Below are 17,585 nucleotides of genomic sequence, written 5' to 3' on the forward strand. Positions count from 1 at the left end.
AAAACAAACATTTTACAAACTAAAATAGTTATGCATAAAGGAGATTGCCATTTAAAATCTATCCCCATTAAAAGACAAGCGGCGCAGGTTTATCCTGCATAGCAAGCATAGCATGGGGGGGAAAGCGAGCGAGACAGTCTAAGAAAAGATTGGGGGAAGAGTGGGGGGAAGGGATAGAGAGGGCAAGGCGGGAAATGGGAGTAGGAGAACCAAGGGATGGGGGGAGAAGGGATCCAGCGGTTGCTCGGACAAGTTTGAATCCTTACTCCCAATTGGCCAAAGCTCGGTGACATAGGGGCAGGCAGCTGCCAGAGAGCTGCCGCGAAGGAAGGGTGCGCGCGAATTGTCTGATGTTTTTTTCTTTTTAAAAAGAAAAATAAATAATCAAACACCCAGAGGATGTGGAGAAGAGGCGATAGATCGGGGCTGAACAGGGTTACAATAAAAAAAAAAAACCGTGGATGCAGAGGCGCGGTAGTGGCGAGGTTCACCAGACCAGCGTCATCAGCACAGGCCGGTACCCCGCCTCCCATACAGTTGCCAGAGACAGCAGGGGGCCAGTTCAGGGAGACTATGGTGGAGCGGCAGGGCTCCCGTTCGATTTGTCCCTAAATGCCTGAGGACTAGAGCTGGACATGCCCCAGAGGCCTGAGAAGGCAAGGCGAGGCCTTAGCACTGCAGCGGGGCTCAAGGAGAAGACTGGGGCCCGCGAGATGGTACGCGAGGCCCTAGTCTTCTCCTTGAGCTGGCGGGGAGTGCACAGGTGGCCTTGCAAGGAAGGGATGTTAGACGGAGGATGGAGCAGCAGGGGATCAGCCAGGCAGGGCGGCGAAGGCCCGGTGAAAACAGCGTGCGGCGGGGATTACTGAGAGGAGAAAAGGAAAGACCAAAGCGAGGAGAAACAAGACGGGGACGGAGCGGAGGCCTTCATAGCGTTGGGATACGTGGGAGCGGTGGCAGAGATCCCAACGGAAAAGCGGCTACCCAGGCCAGTAGTCTTCTCATGTCTGCGTACCAGGGTCTTCTTGGCCAGTCCGGGGCCACTAGAAGAACTAGGCCTCTGTCGCTGAATCTTGCGTATAATGGCGCCAAGCAGGGGCCACGGAGGAAAGGCATATAGCAGGAGTCCCTGAGGCCACAGCTGTACCAGGGCATCGATCCCCTGGGATAGCGGATCCCGCCTGAGGCTGAAATATCTGGGTATTTGAGCATTGGACCTGTCTGCTAATAGGTCCATGCCCGGCGTCCCCCATTGATCCACAATCATCTGGAAAGCTGTGGGCGAGAAACACCCAGGAAGTTGCTGAAGAAGTCTGCCTTCGTGTTGTCCTTCCCGGCAATGTGGACGGCGGAGATGTCCTGAAGATTTGCTTCTGCCCAAATCATCAGGGGCGTTATTTCTAGGGACACTTGTTGGCTTCTGGTTCCGCCCTGTCGATTGATGTATGCCACCGTGGTGGCGTTGTCTGACATCACTCTGACCGCTCTGTTGCGAAGTCTGTGGGCAAATCGCAGGCACGCTAGCCTGACTGCCCGTGTCTCTAGTCGGTTGATGTTCCACCTTGACTCTTCTCTGGTCCACCACCCTTGGGCGGTGAGTTCCTCGCAGTGTGCTCCCCATCCGTTCGGGCTGGCATCTGTAGCAAGCAGGATCCAGGTTGGGGAGGACATTCTTGACCCCTGGCTCTCGTGGCCGGGCTGCAACCACCACCGTAGCTGATACCACACTCTGGCCGGTAGAGACAGGTGTACAGTGTAGTTCTGTGATCGTGGGCACCATCGAGATAAAAGGGCGCGTTGCAGTGGTCTCATATGAGCCCGCGACCATGGTACCACCTCCCGAGTGGATGCCATGAGGCCGAGGACCTGTAGGTAATCCCGAGCTGTGGGCCGGCTGGCGCTCAGCAGGACCTGCAGATGACTCTGGAGTTTTGCTTCTCTTGGAGGTTAGGCTGACCTTGTCTTCTTGGGTGTCGAATTGGACCCCTAGGTATTCCTGCGACTGGGACGGCTGTAGAGAGCTCTTGTTTATGTTTACTATCCATCCAAGGCTTTCCAGAAGAGCTATAACTCTGTTGGTTGCCCGGTGGCTCTCCTCCGGTGACTTCGCCCTGATCAGCCAATCGTCCAGGTAGGGATGGACAAGGATTCCTTCCTTCCTGAGTGCCGCCGCCACTACTACTATGACCTTGGTAAAGATCCGTGGCGCTGTGGCTAACCCGAAGGGTAAAGCCCGGAACTGGAAGTGTTGATTCAGGACTTTGAAGCATAAATAGTGCTGGTGATCCCGATGGATTGGGATATGCAAATAGGGTTCCGACAGATCTAGGGATGTGAGAAACTCCCCTGGCTGTACTGAATTCTTGACAGACCGCAGAGTTTCCATGCGAAAGCTGGGGACCCGTAGGTGTCTGTTGACTGACTTGAGGTCCAGGACGGGCCGGAAAGTGCCCTCCTTCTTGGGTACTATGAAATAAATGGAATAATGCCCAGAATTTATCTCTCCTGCAGGTAATGGGATTATGGCTTTTAAGGCCAGGAGCCTCTGTAAGGTCACTTCCAGTGCCGCTGCCTTGAGCGGTGAACAAGGAGATTCCACAAACTTGCTCGGCGGAAGCCGAAGGAAATCCAGGTAATATCCTTCTCGGATGATGGCAAGGACCCACTGGTCCAAAGTGATCTCGACCCACCTGCGGTAGAAGAGAGTTAGCCTGCCCCCTATGGCTGCTACCCCCGGATGGGTCGGCTGATTGTCATTGTGGGTTGCGGCCGGGGCCGGAACCAGAGCCTGTTCTCTTCTTGTTGTGCTTAGTCCGAAAGGACTGGTTCCTGGCCTGGGAACGAGGCGCTCGATAGCGAGTCCTGTAAGGGTTGAAGCGCTGAGAATTTCTACCTCTAGATGGTCTAGAAAAAGAACGCTGGCTCCTCCTCGCCCTGTCTTCTGGTAGACGGGGTAATGGAGAGGCACCCCATTTAGTAGCCCAGTTCTCGAGATCGCTGCCGAACAGTAAGGAACCCTTAAAGGGCATTCTTTTGAGTCGTGTTTTGGAGGACGAGTCAGCTGCCCAATTGCATAGCCAAAGCTGTCTCCTGGCTGCCACTGAGGACGACACTCCCTTGGCTGCCGTATGGACGAGGTCGGAGGCTGCGTCAGTGAGAAATGTGAGAGCTGATTCCATGTCTGCTCCCTGGGTGTTGTTTCTCGCCTGTGATAAACAGGAACGCGTCACCACGGTGCAGCAGGTCACGATTCGTAGGGACGTGGCTGCTACCTCAAAAGCTTGTTTCAGAAAGGTGTCCATGCGGTCATGCGAATCCTTGAGGGCCGCTCCCCCCTCAACCGGAATGGTGGTGTGCTTCACTATTGCGTTAACTATGGCGTCTACCCTGGGGCACGCCAGCAGCTCCTTGGACGCCGGATCCAGAGGGTACATGCCTGCCAAGGCCCGACCCCCTTTGAATGAGGCCTCCGGTGCCTTCCATTCCAAATCGATTAGCTGCTATGCTGCTTGTAGGAGGGGAAAATGGTGAGCCGGTTGGCGCAGGCCCTCTAACAGGGGGTTCATTTTAGGGTCCCCTGGGGTCTCCTGGCCCGGAATGGCCAGTTCCGATAGGCATTGTGAGACCAGGCCTGAAAGATCCTCTTTCCGAAAGAAGCGCCTCATGGTCCGATATGGCTCTCAGAGGGAAGTTCACCCTCCTCGGGGGGCTCCTCACTATCCTGGGAGCAATCCGAATCCCCATAATCGGGCTGTCGGGAGGTGAGTGGCCGCGCCTAGGTCTCGAGGGGCCAGGCACCGGATCCACCGGGACGGAAAGACCCGTTCGAGGGGCAGACTGCATCTGGACAAAGGCGTGAATCCCCTTGAATAATTCCACCCAGGAAAGTGAAGCCGGATCTGGCCATAGGGGCACCAGGTCTCAGGTTCCCTGGTTGCTCGCCACGGCCCATTAAGTCCGGTGTGCTCCCTGAGGAACCGCTGGACTGGGGCCGGTCCTGTCCTGGAACTCCCATGGCCTCCTCACATTGGGCACATAGTGAGTCTGCTCCCTCGCTCTGTGTGGCTCTGAGGTTGCATGCTGAGCAGAGGCTTAGAGCTTTCATGCCAGATTCTGGAGGTGCCGGCCCTGCGGCCGCATGGGCTCTCTTATGCTCCATTCGCCTGAAATTCGGTGTCGCCCAATAAAGTGCGCCTAACAAGAGCGCTTAACAGCATGCGCCTAGGAACGGCGTCTTAGAAACGTTTAATAGAACGGAAAATGTCATAATGCCTCTATATCGCTCCATGGTGAGACCACACCTTGAATACTTTGTACAATTCTGGTCGCCACATCTCAAAAAAGATATAATTGTGATGGAGAAGGTACAAAGAAGGGCAACCAAAATGATAAAGGGGATGGAACAGCTTCCCTATGAGGAAAGGCTGAAGAGGTTAGGGCTGTTCAGCTTGGAGAAGAAATGGCTGAGAGGTCTTGAACGAGTAGATGTGACTTATTTTCACTTTCGATTAATAGAAGGACTAGGGGGCATTCCATGAAGTTAGCAAGAAGCACATTTAAGACTAATTGGAGAAAATTCTTTCACTCAACGCACAATAAAGCTCTGGAATTTGTTGCCAGAAGACGTGGTTAGTGCAGTTGGTGAAATGGGTTCAAAAAAGGTTTGGATAAGTTCTTGGAGGAGAAGTTCATTAATGGCTATTAATCAATTTTACTTAGGGAATAGCCACTGCTATTAATTGCATCAGTAGCATGGGATCTTCTTAGTGTTTGGGTAATTGCCAGGTTCTTGTGGCCTGTTTTGGCCTCTGTTGGAAACAGGATGCTGGGCTTGATGGACCCTTTGGTCTGACCCAGCATGGCAATTTCTTATGTTCACCCTCCAGACCACCCGAGACCTGATAAAAATGTCAGTCGGTGGAGCGGGCATTCAGGAGCGGTCCGGGAGCGATGTATTGGTGTTGGTCCGTCGGCTGCGAGCACTGAAACGGGTTCAGATGGCCCTTTGCCCTTACTATGTCAGTGGGGTGGAGCAATGGCAGCGGTAGGTCCTCTGACATAGTAAGGGCAAAGGTCCACCGGCTGCCAGTCCTGAAAATGGCGCAGAGGGGCCCTCGCCCTTACTATGTCACATGGGCTACTGCCGCCATTGGTGTTCCCGAGTGGCATAGTAAGGGAAAGGGCCGACAGCGCCATGTTGATTGCTGGCAGCCGACGGCCGTAGTGCAGGAGATGTGTCCCGGACCGGTCCTGGCCCCCCGTTGGAGCCTCCCGGACTTCTGTCAGGTTGTGTGTGTGTGTGTGTGTGTGTGTGTTGTGAGGGCCTGGGAAGTAAATAAATTTGGCATGTGTGTGGGGGGTGTAAGAAGGGTGGTTTTGTGTGTGTTGGGAGGCTGTGGGAAGTAAATCAATTTGGCATGTGTGTGAGGGGTGTGAGGAGGGTGGTGGTTGTATTTTATCTGTAAAGGAAATAGTTCTCTTCCAGCGAAAAAAAGTGTGCGAATGTGTTAAAATGGAAGTGAAACGTGGACCTGGACTGGCGAAATGATTAGTGTAGCGTGTGTTAGTGTAAGGTGTAACAGATGGCGCTTACGTCCAGCAGATGTTTCTCGAAACAATTTTTAAATCTATTTTACCTGTCACAGGTGTGACATATCTGTAATGTAAGTACAGAAGAACATAAGAAAATGCCATACTGGGTCAGACCAAGGGTCCATCAAGCCCAGCATCCTGTTTCCAACAGTGGCCAATCCAGGCCATAAGAACCTGGCAAGTACCCGAAATGAAGGTTGTGTCCAAATTTGAAAGCAATCTGTTCAGTGGTTTCTGAGATTAGCGATTTTGTCCAAACTATTTAACATTTTTATTTATATAGATAAATTTGTAGTTCCCAGTGGTTTTGATTTGATAATTAAAATATCCCATTACTACTATGTTGCCAGATTTTTTACTTTTCTAATTTCTCCTAGCATTTCATAGTGTTTCTTCATTTTGACTAGATGGATGATAGTATACACCCACTGTTTTTTTGTTTTATTTTAGTGGTCACAGAATTATTATTATTTTTTTTTTTTTTAAATCTGAGGATTCCATGGTACATTTTATTTTTTACAGGACTTTTATCCTGCTGGACTCTATGCCAACATTTACATATCTCACCATCCTTCCACAATTTCATCTGCCCTCTTGTGCTATCACAGGGTCCCACTCCTTACACCATTATGTTTATAACCTTGTTAAATTCCATATATTCTAACTCAGCAATCTTATTTTTCAGACTTTAAAATGTCTATGTGAATGCTCAAAGTATGTTTTTTTATTTCTATTTCTAGTTTCATTTATATTCACAACTTGCTTAGCAGAAGGAACAGGAAGTTTGGAGTCATTCATATTTCGTGTGTTTTGTTTAAATCCATCTGGCTACTTCCAGCTTTACCACAGCCTATTGGTTCTGAAACCTTTTCTATAAAAAAGATGTCAAATTACCTCAACTAGCCCACAAATTTTAAGCAGATTCATCAAAATCTGTGGCATATCTTTAAAAAAAAAAAAAAAAAGGTTTACACATCTATGGTAGCTGTGCTCTGCAATACTTAGGAAATGCCATTTTTTATTCTTCCAGCTTCTTTTGGTGGAGGATGTTATAACTATTACTGTAACTTTTGCTTCTCTCCCCAGCACTCCCAGTCTCCCTGAAATTCATAACTCAACTTGTGATTTTCACCATACTCTTGCAAAGTTAAATAAAAATCAAATGCTGTTGCTATCCATAGCAGATATGTGCAGTCATCACAGAAAACATGCTTCCTCATCTCCAAGAGCTATTAATTCTCAAGCAATTTGTCATACTTAAATAGATGCATTCATACAAAAAGAACACACTTTCATTAAGCACAGACACTGACAAAGCTTCACCTTTTCAAGTTCTTTTCTTAGTTTTATCCTTTCTTCCTCGGATAATGCTTCTATTGCACAAGCTGCATGTGTAGATTCCTCCACTTCTGGTAATGTCTCTGTTCTCAGCAGACCTGGAATAGAAGGAAAACCAATCACACAATTGCACAAAAAAAGCAAGTTTGCTTACCATAAACTGTGTTTCCATAGATAGCAGGATGAATTAGCCATGCTGTCTGGGAGCGCCTCACGACCAGTCAGTTGGCAGAGTTTTCTCAGTTAGTACAGAGTTTTCAACTCTGTATGGCTGCGTGGTGAGCTTCCCGCACGATTGCATTGTTAACTCAGTCTCTTGTAGCCAAGCGAGATGTACATGGAAAACGTTTTGGTAGAATCTGTAGACTGTCTAGGGAGGTGGGAAGGGATTGCATGGCTAATTCATCCTGCTATCTACGGAAACACCGTTAACTGTAAGCAAACTTGCTTTTTCCCGTCGATAGCAGGGCTGAATTAGCCATGGTGTCTGGGAGTCACAAGCTCCCGGGTTGTGTCCATATAAAATGTTTTATGAGTTGAGGACGCTACCCTTCAAAAAGATAGACCGTCTTTTTAGAACTGCCGAACCCAAAACTGCTCGGAAGATGTTTGCTATTTGATACAGTAGTGAGATGTGAAGGTATGAAGAGAAGACCAAGTTGCCGCTTTGCAGATGTCCAGCAGCGAAACCACTCAAATTCACAACAGATGCTGCTGTTGCGCGTATCTGGTGTGCTTTAGGTTTGTCATTCAAAGCAAGAGAACGTTTATTATAGCAGAATTGAATGCATTGGGACAACCAACTAGCAATGGTTCTCTTGGAGACAGGCTGGCTTGGATTATTAGGGTTAAAGGAGAGGAACAGTTGAGATGGTCTGCCTTGATACAGTCCTTTGTTTGTAATAAACTAATGCTCTTTTACAGTCTAAAGCAATGGTTCTCAACCTTTTTTCGGTAGGGACATACCTCACAGATGGTTCTTACATGCGTGACACTGAACATGTGACCATCACCAGGCTAAATGTAAACAAACTCTGCATTCCGCAGGAACCCCCCTGACCCCCCAACAATGGGGGCAGAGCAAAACTAGGACATTCCCCGTTCAATTTACCATACCACCAATGCATGTTCTATTGAGAAAACACAACAAATAATATTGATACAAATGCCTACATGCTAGTAAAATACTTCACCTCGGTCACACACAGAATCAACCTTCACCAAGTACAGAAAGACCACAAATTACAAATATGGAAACAGAAACTGGAATGGAAACCCAAAAAAGCCACTCTGCATTCTGTGCAAAACAAAAATATAGCACCTATCAGACTTCCAGGATCTGAAATAATGCACACAAAGTTACACCTGCATTATGGAACTCAAACAGTAACAACCCTACCTATGAAAAGGCAGCACTGCAAAGATTACACCAGGCCCACCAATACACCTCCTATTAGAAAAACAGAACAAGCTAAGCTGCTACAGATCCCTACCAAGAAACTATAAGCTCACAGAACACCCTTAAGCTGGGTCACACACTCAGAACACAGACAGACCCTCACCAAATACAGAATAAAGTGACCATAAAGCTAATGTTTTTGCATTGTTTTACTGCATAGAGTTTGGCTTCTTGCTGTTTCTAGTTCAGTTTTTGTCTCCACATTTCTATTTATTAATTCCGAGAAATATAAAATCTAAAACTAGAATATAATAAATGTTTCAAAACTGATAAATGGAACATCCAAATCATTAAACATTTTCAAAATTAAAAATTCTCCAAACACCAATAAACTATTTCTAACAGCAGATATCACATAATGCCTAATAATTAAAATAGCAGTCAATCAAGAAAAACCTAAAGCCGCCTGTATTTACCCTCTCCAGTAACTCTCGTACTTCTTTCCATTGTAGGCCAATAGCACATACCAGAAGCAGCACTGGCTGCTGAAGCTCTGTCCTCATGTTCTTCTTCCTTAGGGCCCATGACTAGTTTGCCTCACACATACACAGACGTCACCTGCCTGACCAATTTCGCTCACACACACACACCCCAGTCACCTACCTGACCAATTTCTCACACACACACACACACACACACCAGTGACTTTCCTGAGCAGTCTCTTGCTCTCACACATTTCTCTTACTTACACACACGCTGACTCACACTGTCTCACTCACCCCCACCCACAACACACATGGCAGCTACAGCACAAGGTAGCCGGTATGCTGCTATTAAAAGCAGAGTCCTGACAGGCTGGAAACTGCAGCAGGAGCGACCTCCCCAGTCCCACAGCGCTAAGAAGGCAGCACTCAGATGATTGCTCTGTGCTGCGATCGATCGCAGCACAAGCAATCAACAGATTGTAATTTTATTCTTTTCTCCCCACCCCAGCCTTTTTTTTTTTTTGCAGTTTGATTATAATTTAATATTTTCTTGCAGATGTTGCGCTGGCCAGAGAAGGGGAGGTCGGAGCAGCGGCGCCGTGCTCCTTCTGCAGAAGCAGCTTGCAGACATTGCCTTTTCTTCTTTCCACGTGCCTGGTAGACATCGCTTTCTCTTCTGGGCCACAGGGGCGGGAAGAAGAAAAGGTCACGTTCCTGTTGCTGGCTTCCACAAAACACTGCTGCCATTCCCCTCAGGGCTTGAAGATGCTGATAGCCCAGGCAGGAACGGCAGCAGTGTTCGTCTCACTGAGGTGAAAGGGAGGGGGAAGAGCAGCAGGTGCACGACACACATGCCGGTGCTTCGACACACTAGTGTGCTGCGACACACCGGTTGAGAACTGCTGGTCTAAAGAATGTAGAAGTCTGTCCCGGTCATTTTGATGAGGTTTAGGTTTGAAGATTGACAGTGTAATTGACTGGTTTATGTGGAAAGCTGATACTACCTTAGGAAGAAAAGTAGAATGAGGCCGAAGAGTGACTATTATGGTTAAATTCTAAATAAGGGGGAATAGTGAACCAAGGCTTGTAGCTCACTTACTCTCCATGCTGATGTGAAGGCCACTAGGAATACCATTTTCCATGTTAGGTACTTTATGTGGCATGAATCTAATTGCTCGAAAGGAGGCAGCATTAGTTGTTAAAGGACGATATTGAGATTCCATGGTATAGGTGGCTCTGATACTGGTGGCCTTAGACGTAGCATTCCTTGCATGAATCTGGAGATTAAAGGATGGTTGGAAATGGGAAGTCCATTATGAGAGTGATGGAAAGCTGCAATAGCGCTAACATGCACATGAACTGAAGCAAACGCTAAACCAGCAAGGTAGAGCGTATGGAGATATACTAGGACAAGGGTGGGCAATTCGTCCGAGGGCCACAAACCTGTCGAGGTTTTAGGATATCCTAATGAATATGCATGAAATAGATTTGCATACAACGGAGGCAGAGTGCATGCAAATCTCTCATGCATATTCATTAGGGATATCCTGAAAACCAGACTGGTTTGTGGCCCTCGAGGACTGGAACTGCCCACCCCTGCTCTAGGAGCTGTGTGACTGTTGAAGAGAAAGGGTCTAGTCATCGTGGTTTGCACCATTCTGTGTAACGATGCCACTTTCCTGCATAGTTACATCTGGTTGAAGGTTTCCTGGATGCAATGAGAATGTCTTCAAGTTGAGATGGCAGTCCTAGGTGGTTTAATAATTGTCTTTCAACCTCCAAGCTGTCAGATGGAGGAAATGATGCATTCGATGAAGGAAGGACCCCCTTCCTGAATCAACAGACGTGGATGGTTCTCCAGTGGAATTGGTGGGCGAATGGATAGTCGCATGAGATACGGATACCACGTCTGCCTTGGCCATGCTGGAGCTATGAGGATCATATCCGCTGTGTCTCGGATGCATTTTTGAATCGCCCTTGATATTAGCAGAATGGAGGGTAAGCGTAGAGCAAGCCCCTCGTCCATGGAATGAGAAAGGCATCTGGAGCATGACTAAGTTTGCTCAGGTAAATGGAGCAAAATGTTTGTGTTTGACGGTTGTTCTCTGTGGCAAAGAGATCTATTATCGGGTTGCCCTAGTGTTGAAAGATTCTGGTTTCTACTTCTCGATTTAAAGTCCATTCATGTGGATAAAAAATTCTGCTGAGGCGATCCGCCGTGATGTCTAAACCTGGGAGGTAAGTGGCTATTGCCCACGTCAGTATCCGAAGTGTTTTCAGACAGAGGATTCATGAACCTGACCCTCCTTCCTTGTTTATGTAGAACATGGTGACTTGGTTGTCTGTGGATACCATGAGATGTTTGCTCCGAACTTGAGGGGAGAAAATTTGAAGTGCTTTCCAAATGGCTCGAATTTCCAGGAGGTTGATATGGTGTGTGCTCTCCTGAGGAGACCAGAGACCTTGAGTCTTTAGGTTGCTCAGATGGGCTCCCCAGCCCTTTCTGGATGCATTCGTTGTGAGTGTGAGTTGATGGGGAGGTAACCAGAAAGGTGCTCCTGAGATCAGGTTGTTGATTTTCCACCATCGAATGTCAGTGCGCATTTGAATGGTAAGTTGTATGCTGGTTGAGAGTGGTTGTAAGTATTTAGACCATTGATTTTTTAGCCCCCATTGTAAGCAGCGCATGTGTAATCTCGTGTAGGGAACCACATGGATAGCTACCGCCATATGACCCAGTAGCTGGAGGCTTGACGTGCCGATGCATGTAATCAGTTGCATAGATGTCAAACTAGTGAGGATAGAGTTTGAATCCTGTCTTGCGGGAGGTATGCTCTCTGTTGTGTTGTATCAATGAGCACTCCAATGAACTGTAGTGTTTGGGTCTGTTGCAAGTTGGACTTTTTGTAATTGATTATGAAGCCCAATGTCTGAAGACAGTTGATTGTTTGGAATATGTGAGTTCATAGAATAGCCTGATCTGAGGCTACTAAAAGCCAGTCGTCCAGATAGGGAAAAATCAGGATCGACAGTTGTCTGAGGTGAGCCACCATCACCGATAGACATTTTGTGAAAACTCTTGGGGCTGAAGACAGGCCAAAGGGTAGTACCTTGTATTGATAGTGGCTGCTCTCAGCTTGAAAACAAAGGTATTGCCAGGAAAAAGGGTGCATGGGTATATGGGAGTACGCTTCCTTCAAGTCTATGGAACATAGCCAGTCGTTGGGTTGTAGGAGGGGAAGAATAGTTGAGAGAGGTCATCTTGATTTTTTCTTTTTGAATGTGTTTGTTGAGATTCCATAAGTTTAAGATGGGTCGAAGACCTCAGGACTTTTTTGGAATGAGAAAATAATGGGAGTAGAATCCCTGATTTTTCCATGATATTGGAATTCTTTGAATGGATTTCTGGCTTTGTAAATTTTGTAACTGTTCTTGAAAGGAACAGTGGGTTGATGTATTTCGGAGGGAGGGAATATGAGGGAGGCATGGGAGTTATAAAATTTATTTGGTAGCCCTCCCTTATGATGTTCAGCACCCAACAATCTGAGGTAATAACCTCCCAACTGGCATAAAATTGTTGAAGGCGACCTCCTATGTATGGGGATGGAGGTGGCTCGGGATAGCTTAAAAAAAATGAAGTCTGTTTTTGAGATGGTGCTGGTGCTTGCTTTTTTGGTCGTTGACTATGTTTGTCCACGGGATTGATGAGTCTGAGATTGGTATCTTTGGTGGGAATAATTCTGCACTCGATAGGTATTGTATGGTTTAAAGGGTGCCCTTGAGTAGGATTTCTTCCTGAATGAAGGGTAAAATTTTCTGGATGAGGTATGGGGGTCTGTTGGAGATATGAGTGACAGTACAGCTGTACTCTGTTCTTTTAGAAGGGTAACAGTTTCCCCAAATTTATCACCAAAAAGATTATCTCCTACACACGGTATGTTCACTAACTTATCGTGAACATCCTCTATAATTGCACTCGCTCTCAACCACGCCATTCGTCGTGCTGCCATAGCCGTAGCCAAAGATCTTGCAGAAGACTCAAAACTCATATACAGACCGAAGTAGATTGAGAAAACCTTCCATATCTGTAAATGGTTGTGGTAGGGTGTTATCAGAGGCTAAACATAAGGGACAAATCTCTGAAGACATTCAAATAAATACTGGATTACGTAAAACTGAAGTGTTGAATTTTTGTTGCTAGCATGGACGAATGGTATACCTTACAGATGAAGTTATCCATAGACTTATGGTCCTTCCCTGATGGTGAATTGGCATGTTTTGTCCTTTTTGCCTTCGATAGTGCAGATCCCACTACTATTGAGTTGTGTGGTAATAGTGTGGAATCACGCATATGGTACTTTAAGTCTGTTTCCTCAATGTGGCTGTGGTGGTAAAAGATTTCTCCCATATTTTATGAAGAACTGCATCCAGCACTGTATGTGCTGAATGCCTCCAGAGCTGTTGGCTCTGGAGGCATTTCAAATATTTTTAGTATTCCTAGAACCTCCGACCTAGGATCAGGAATCTTTCCCATCTCGATATTTAGAAGAGCCTACCTTCGATGAGCTTTGCGTAGGAGAAGTCTTCAGGAGGGGAATAATGTTCCAGTAGACCTTCTGGAGGGTCAGATGGGAATCCTATGGATGAACCAGGCGATGTCCATTGCGAGTCTGGAGAATCTGGTTGATCTGTTGATCTGTTGATCTGTTGATCTGTTGATCGCGCCGATCCGGCTGATTCTCCGCTCTCCGCCCACCGCCGCAGGAAGCCACAAGACAGGCCCTCCTATTTCCAATCGTCATCAACCAATCCAGGAGAAGCACGCGAGGTATTTAATCACGGACATCCGAGGCGCCGCGCGCCGAAGGAGCGCGACAAAGGGGCCTGCCCCTTTGTGCGCCCCTTCGTGCAGTCCCTGAGAGACCCTGAGCACTTAACCACCCATTTCTCCCACCTACCTCTCCTAACTACCGGAAGCCAGCCGGACTCTTACTAAAACCCACCAAGCCCTCTAGCATGCCAGAACAGGACCGTCTACACCACCCAAGTCAACCATCTAACACTCAAGCACCCCATCTGAAACTTCCAATGCATGACGCCACAGCCAGAGACAAACGACTGCTCAGGTGACATACTCTGACAACGCACAGGAATACAGCACCCACTCAACCACTCCAGACAAAGACAATCAACCTCACAACTGAAGCCACACTCAAACAATTCTACAGGACTCCAGCATCAAACCAGCAACTACTCCACAACTCAACAAATCCATTCAACAACTGCAATCAATCGAATCAAACATCCTATATAACACATACAATTTAAAAGGATCCAGCCTCCAAAATGCATCCAACATTCTCAATCCCAATCATACATCACTACTTCCCACTGAAAAAAATCTGACTAGACAAGCAAACCTCCACAACCTAAAATCACTCACACCAATACTAATAGCACCAATAACACAACTACTAGGCCTCACCCTATTCACCCTATCGCTCTTCAATGCGCAATCTATAACGAAAAAGTCGCTAATTCTCAATGACTACCTCACCGACACCAAGCCTGACATTTGCGCAATAACAGAAACATGGCTGAAACCATCAGATACGGCAATCTTAAACCAATTACCGACGCTAACCTACGATATCTTTTCCCTTCCTAGACTGAAAAAAAGGGGAGGAGGAATCCTTCTTGCTACAAAAAAAAAATCCTTCTTGCTACAAAAAAAAAATCCTTCTTCTTTTTGCTACAAAAAAAAAATCCTTCTTGCTACAAAAAAAAAATCCTTCTTGCTACAAAAAAAGACCTCAAATTCTCTCAACATCAGATCCACTCCAATAATAAACTGGAGATAGGCTTCTTCACATCTCACCAACTCCAAATACTTCTAGTCTACGCCCCCCTGGGACTCTTAGAATCTGACGTCTCATCCATCATCGAAATAACAACAACACTCCTCAACCTGGACACCCCAGCAATAATACTCGGAGATTTTAATCTCCACATGGACAACCCTACTCTCTCACCTAGCTGCCAAACTCTTTTACTAGCATTCTCAGCGATGGGCTTCTCCCAAATAGTCAATAACCCGACACACAAAGCAGGCCACACACTAGACCTGATCTTTATCAACAAAGGCATAAAATCGACTTCTCCAATAAAAAATCTGAAGGTACCCTGGTCTGATCACTCCCTCATTTCTACATCATTCTCACTGGAAAAATCTACCACCAGTCACACACCTTCTCCATCCTTTACCTACAGGAAACCCTGCAATCCAGAAGACCTTACCATTCAACTAACCAAACACCTTCACGATATAACTCTCACTGATCCTAATATTGCTTTACACTCCTGGAATACGATCACGGAATCAATAGCCAATAAGCTCTGCCCACTTACAACAAAAAAATCTCACCCAGATGCCTCCAAAAAACAACCATGGTTCTCAAACGATCTTAGAAGGATTAAACAAATACTAAGACAAAAGGAATCTAACTGGCGGAAAACTCCAAATCCCAGCACACTCTCAGACTACAAACGCACGCTACAACAATACAAGGCCTACACCTCCAAAGCAAAAAGAGACTTTTTCGCCGCCAGAATTCACAACTTAGTCTTTGACGCGAAAGCTTTATTCAACTACGTTTCCACCCTCACCCAAGTACCCTCACCAGAATGCCCTAGTAATCAAGCTCAAGCCAAAGCAGATGAACTCGCTCTCTTCTTTCAAGACAAAATCAAGAATCTGCTTACCCAACTTCCTTCCAATATCACTCCCCTAACTCAAGCGCTAATGCCACACATCAAAAACACCCACCTAGAAATGTTTGAACCTACCTCCTCCTCTGAAATCCAAACCATCCTTAGAAAAATGAAACCATCTTCACACCCAGCGGACCATATACCAACAAAACTTCTCCTCACAATACCAGAAACCATCTCCAAAACATTGGCTGACATAATCAACTGTTCGCTCTCACAAGGTTCCTTCCCAGAAGACCTCAAACAAGCCTCACTCAAACCACTTTTAAAAAAACCCAACCTGGACCTAAAAGACCCCAACAATTACCGCCCAATAGCTAATCTACCTATCATAGCCAAGATTATGGAAAAGCTTGTTAACTCCCAACTATCGGACTTCATTGAAGATAACAAACTGCTTTCCGCCTCACAACATGGATTCCGCAAAAATCGCGGCACAGAATCCCTTCTTACATCCCTAACAGACCTCCTCATCCTAGGTACAGACAAAGGACAATCATTTCTGCTGGTCCTTCTAGACCTTTCAGCAGCTTTCGATACCGTAAACCACGCGATCCTCATTAAACAGTTAGCTGCTATAGGAATCTCTGGCTTAGCGCTCTCCTGGTTCAAATCATTTCTAACCAACAGAGGCTACAAGGTAAAAATACAGAACAAAGAATCAGCACGCCACGATTCGACCGTCGGAGTCCCACAAGGTTCCTCCTTATCCCCTACACTATTTAATATTTACCTCCTCCCACTATGCCAACTCCTCACCAACCTCAACTTAATACACTTTCTCTATGCGGACGACATCCAGATCCTGATCCCTATCAAAGAATCATACTCAAAAACCCTCGAATTCTGGGAATCCTGCCACCTAGAAATTAAAAGCCTCCTCAACAGCCTTAATCTGGTACTAAACTCATCTAAAACTGAAGTCCTACTCATAACACCCGATAACAAACCCACAGCCTGTCTTCCAACCAACCTTCAAACCACTCATGTAAGGGATCTAGGTGTCCTAATCGACAATAAATTGAACTTCAAAGCCCACATCAACAAAACAACCAAAGACTGCTTCTATAAACTGCAAGTCTTAAAAAGGATAAGACCACTCTTCCACGCCAAAGATTTCAGAACCATTCTCCAAGCCCTCATCTTCTCCAAATTAGACTACTGCAACGCGACTCTTCTTGGCCTCCCCTCCTCATATACAAAACCACTCCAAATGGTCCAAAACGCAGCAGCACGTTTACTAACAAACACCAGAAAAAGAGACCACATCTCTCCAGTCCTTCAAGCCCTCCACTGGTTACCAATCCACTTCAGAGTAATTTACAAATCCATCACATTATTATACAAAATCATTCACCAACACACCACAATCGACCTACAAATTCCTCCCCGTGTTCACGAATCAACAAGACCGACTAGGGAAGCCTACACAGGATGCCTCCTTGTTCCACCCGTAAAAACTACTAATCACAGAACCTTGAGAGACCGAGCCCTTTCAACAGCAGGCCCTCCGCTATGGAACTCTATCCCACCAGATCTAAGAAACGAACCGTGCCTCTTAACGTTTAGGAAAAGACTTAAGACATGGCTTTTCAGGCAAGCCTTCCCGAACTCCACCTAACAAGATCCATCAATGACTCCTATGCTAAGTAGCTGTATATAATGGACTCCATATTTATTTTGTTCTCTTGTATTTATAGAGAACTCCTTATTTACATTGTACACTTGTATATAATTATCCTCCTCTATCTCTTTTATTTCTTATAATCCCAGTTCATGATCCCTTGTTAATTGTAACTGCTTCTCTTCTCCACGTTTAGTTATGTTTTTGGTTATATTTCTGCACCCCTGTTTTCTGTAAACCGACATGATGAGAACGAGTTCTTGAATGCCGGTATAAAAAAACCTTAAATAAATAAATAAATAAAATCTGGGATTGGAGATGGTGCTGGCGGCAGAGAATGAAGGAGCGGAGTTGGTGATGCAGATGGCGAAGGTTA

At 46.3% G+C, this 17,585-nt stretch overlaps 1 protein-coding gene across 5 annotated transcripts in view; it reads right to left on the minus strand.

Moving 5' to 3' along the window:
* TPD52 (tumor protein D52) overlaps nucleotides 1–17,585 on the minus strand; it is a 261,978-nt gene that overhangs the window by 115,351 nt on the left and 129,042 nt on the right. For all 5 annotated transcript variants that reach the window (XM_029591530.1, XM_029591529.1, XM_029591532.1 and 2 more), the window contains exon 2: nucleotides 6,916–7,028. In XM_029591530.1, the coding sequence (XP_029447390.1) occupies nucleotides 6,916–7,028 (113 nt within the window). The remainder of the gene's footprint in view (nucleotides 1–6,915; nucleotides 7,029–17,585) is intronic.

The sequence above is a fragment of the Rhinatrema bivittatum genome, chromosome 2 (genome assembly GCF_901001135.1).
Source record: "Rhinatrema bivittatum chromosome 2, aRhiBiv1.1, whole genome shotgun sequence".
Classification (NCBI taxonomy): domain Eukaryota; kingdom Metazoa; phylum Chordata; class Amphibia; order Gymnophiona; family Rhinatrematidae; genus Rhinatrema; species Rhinatrema bivittatum.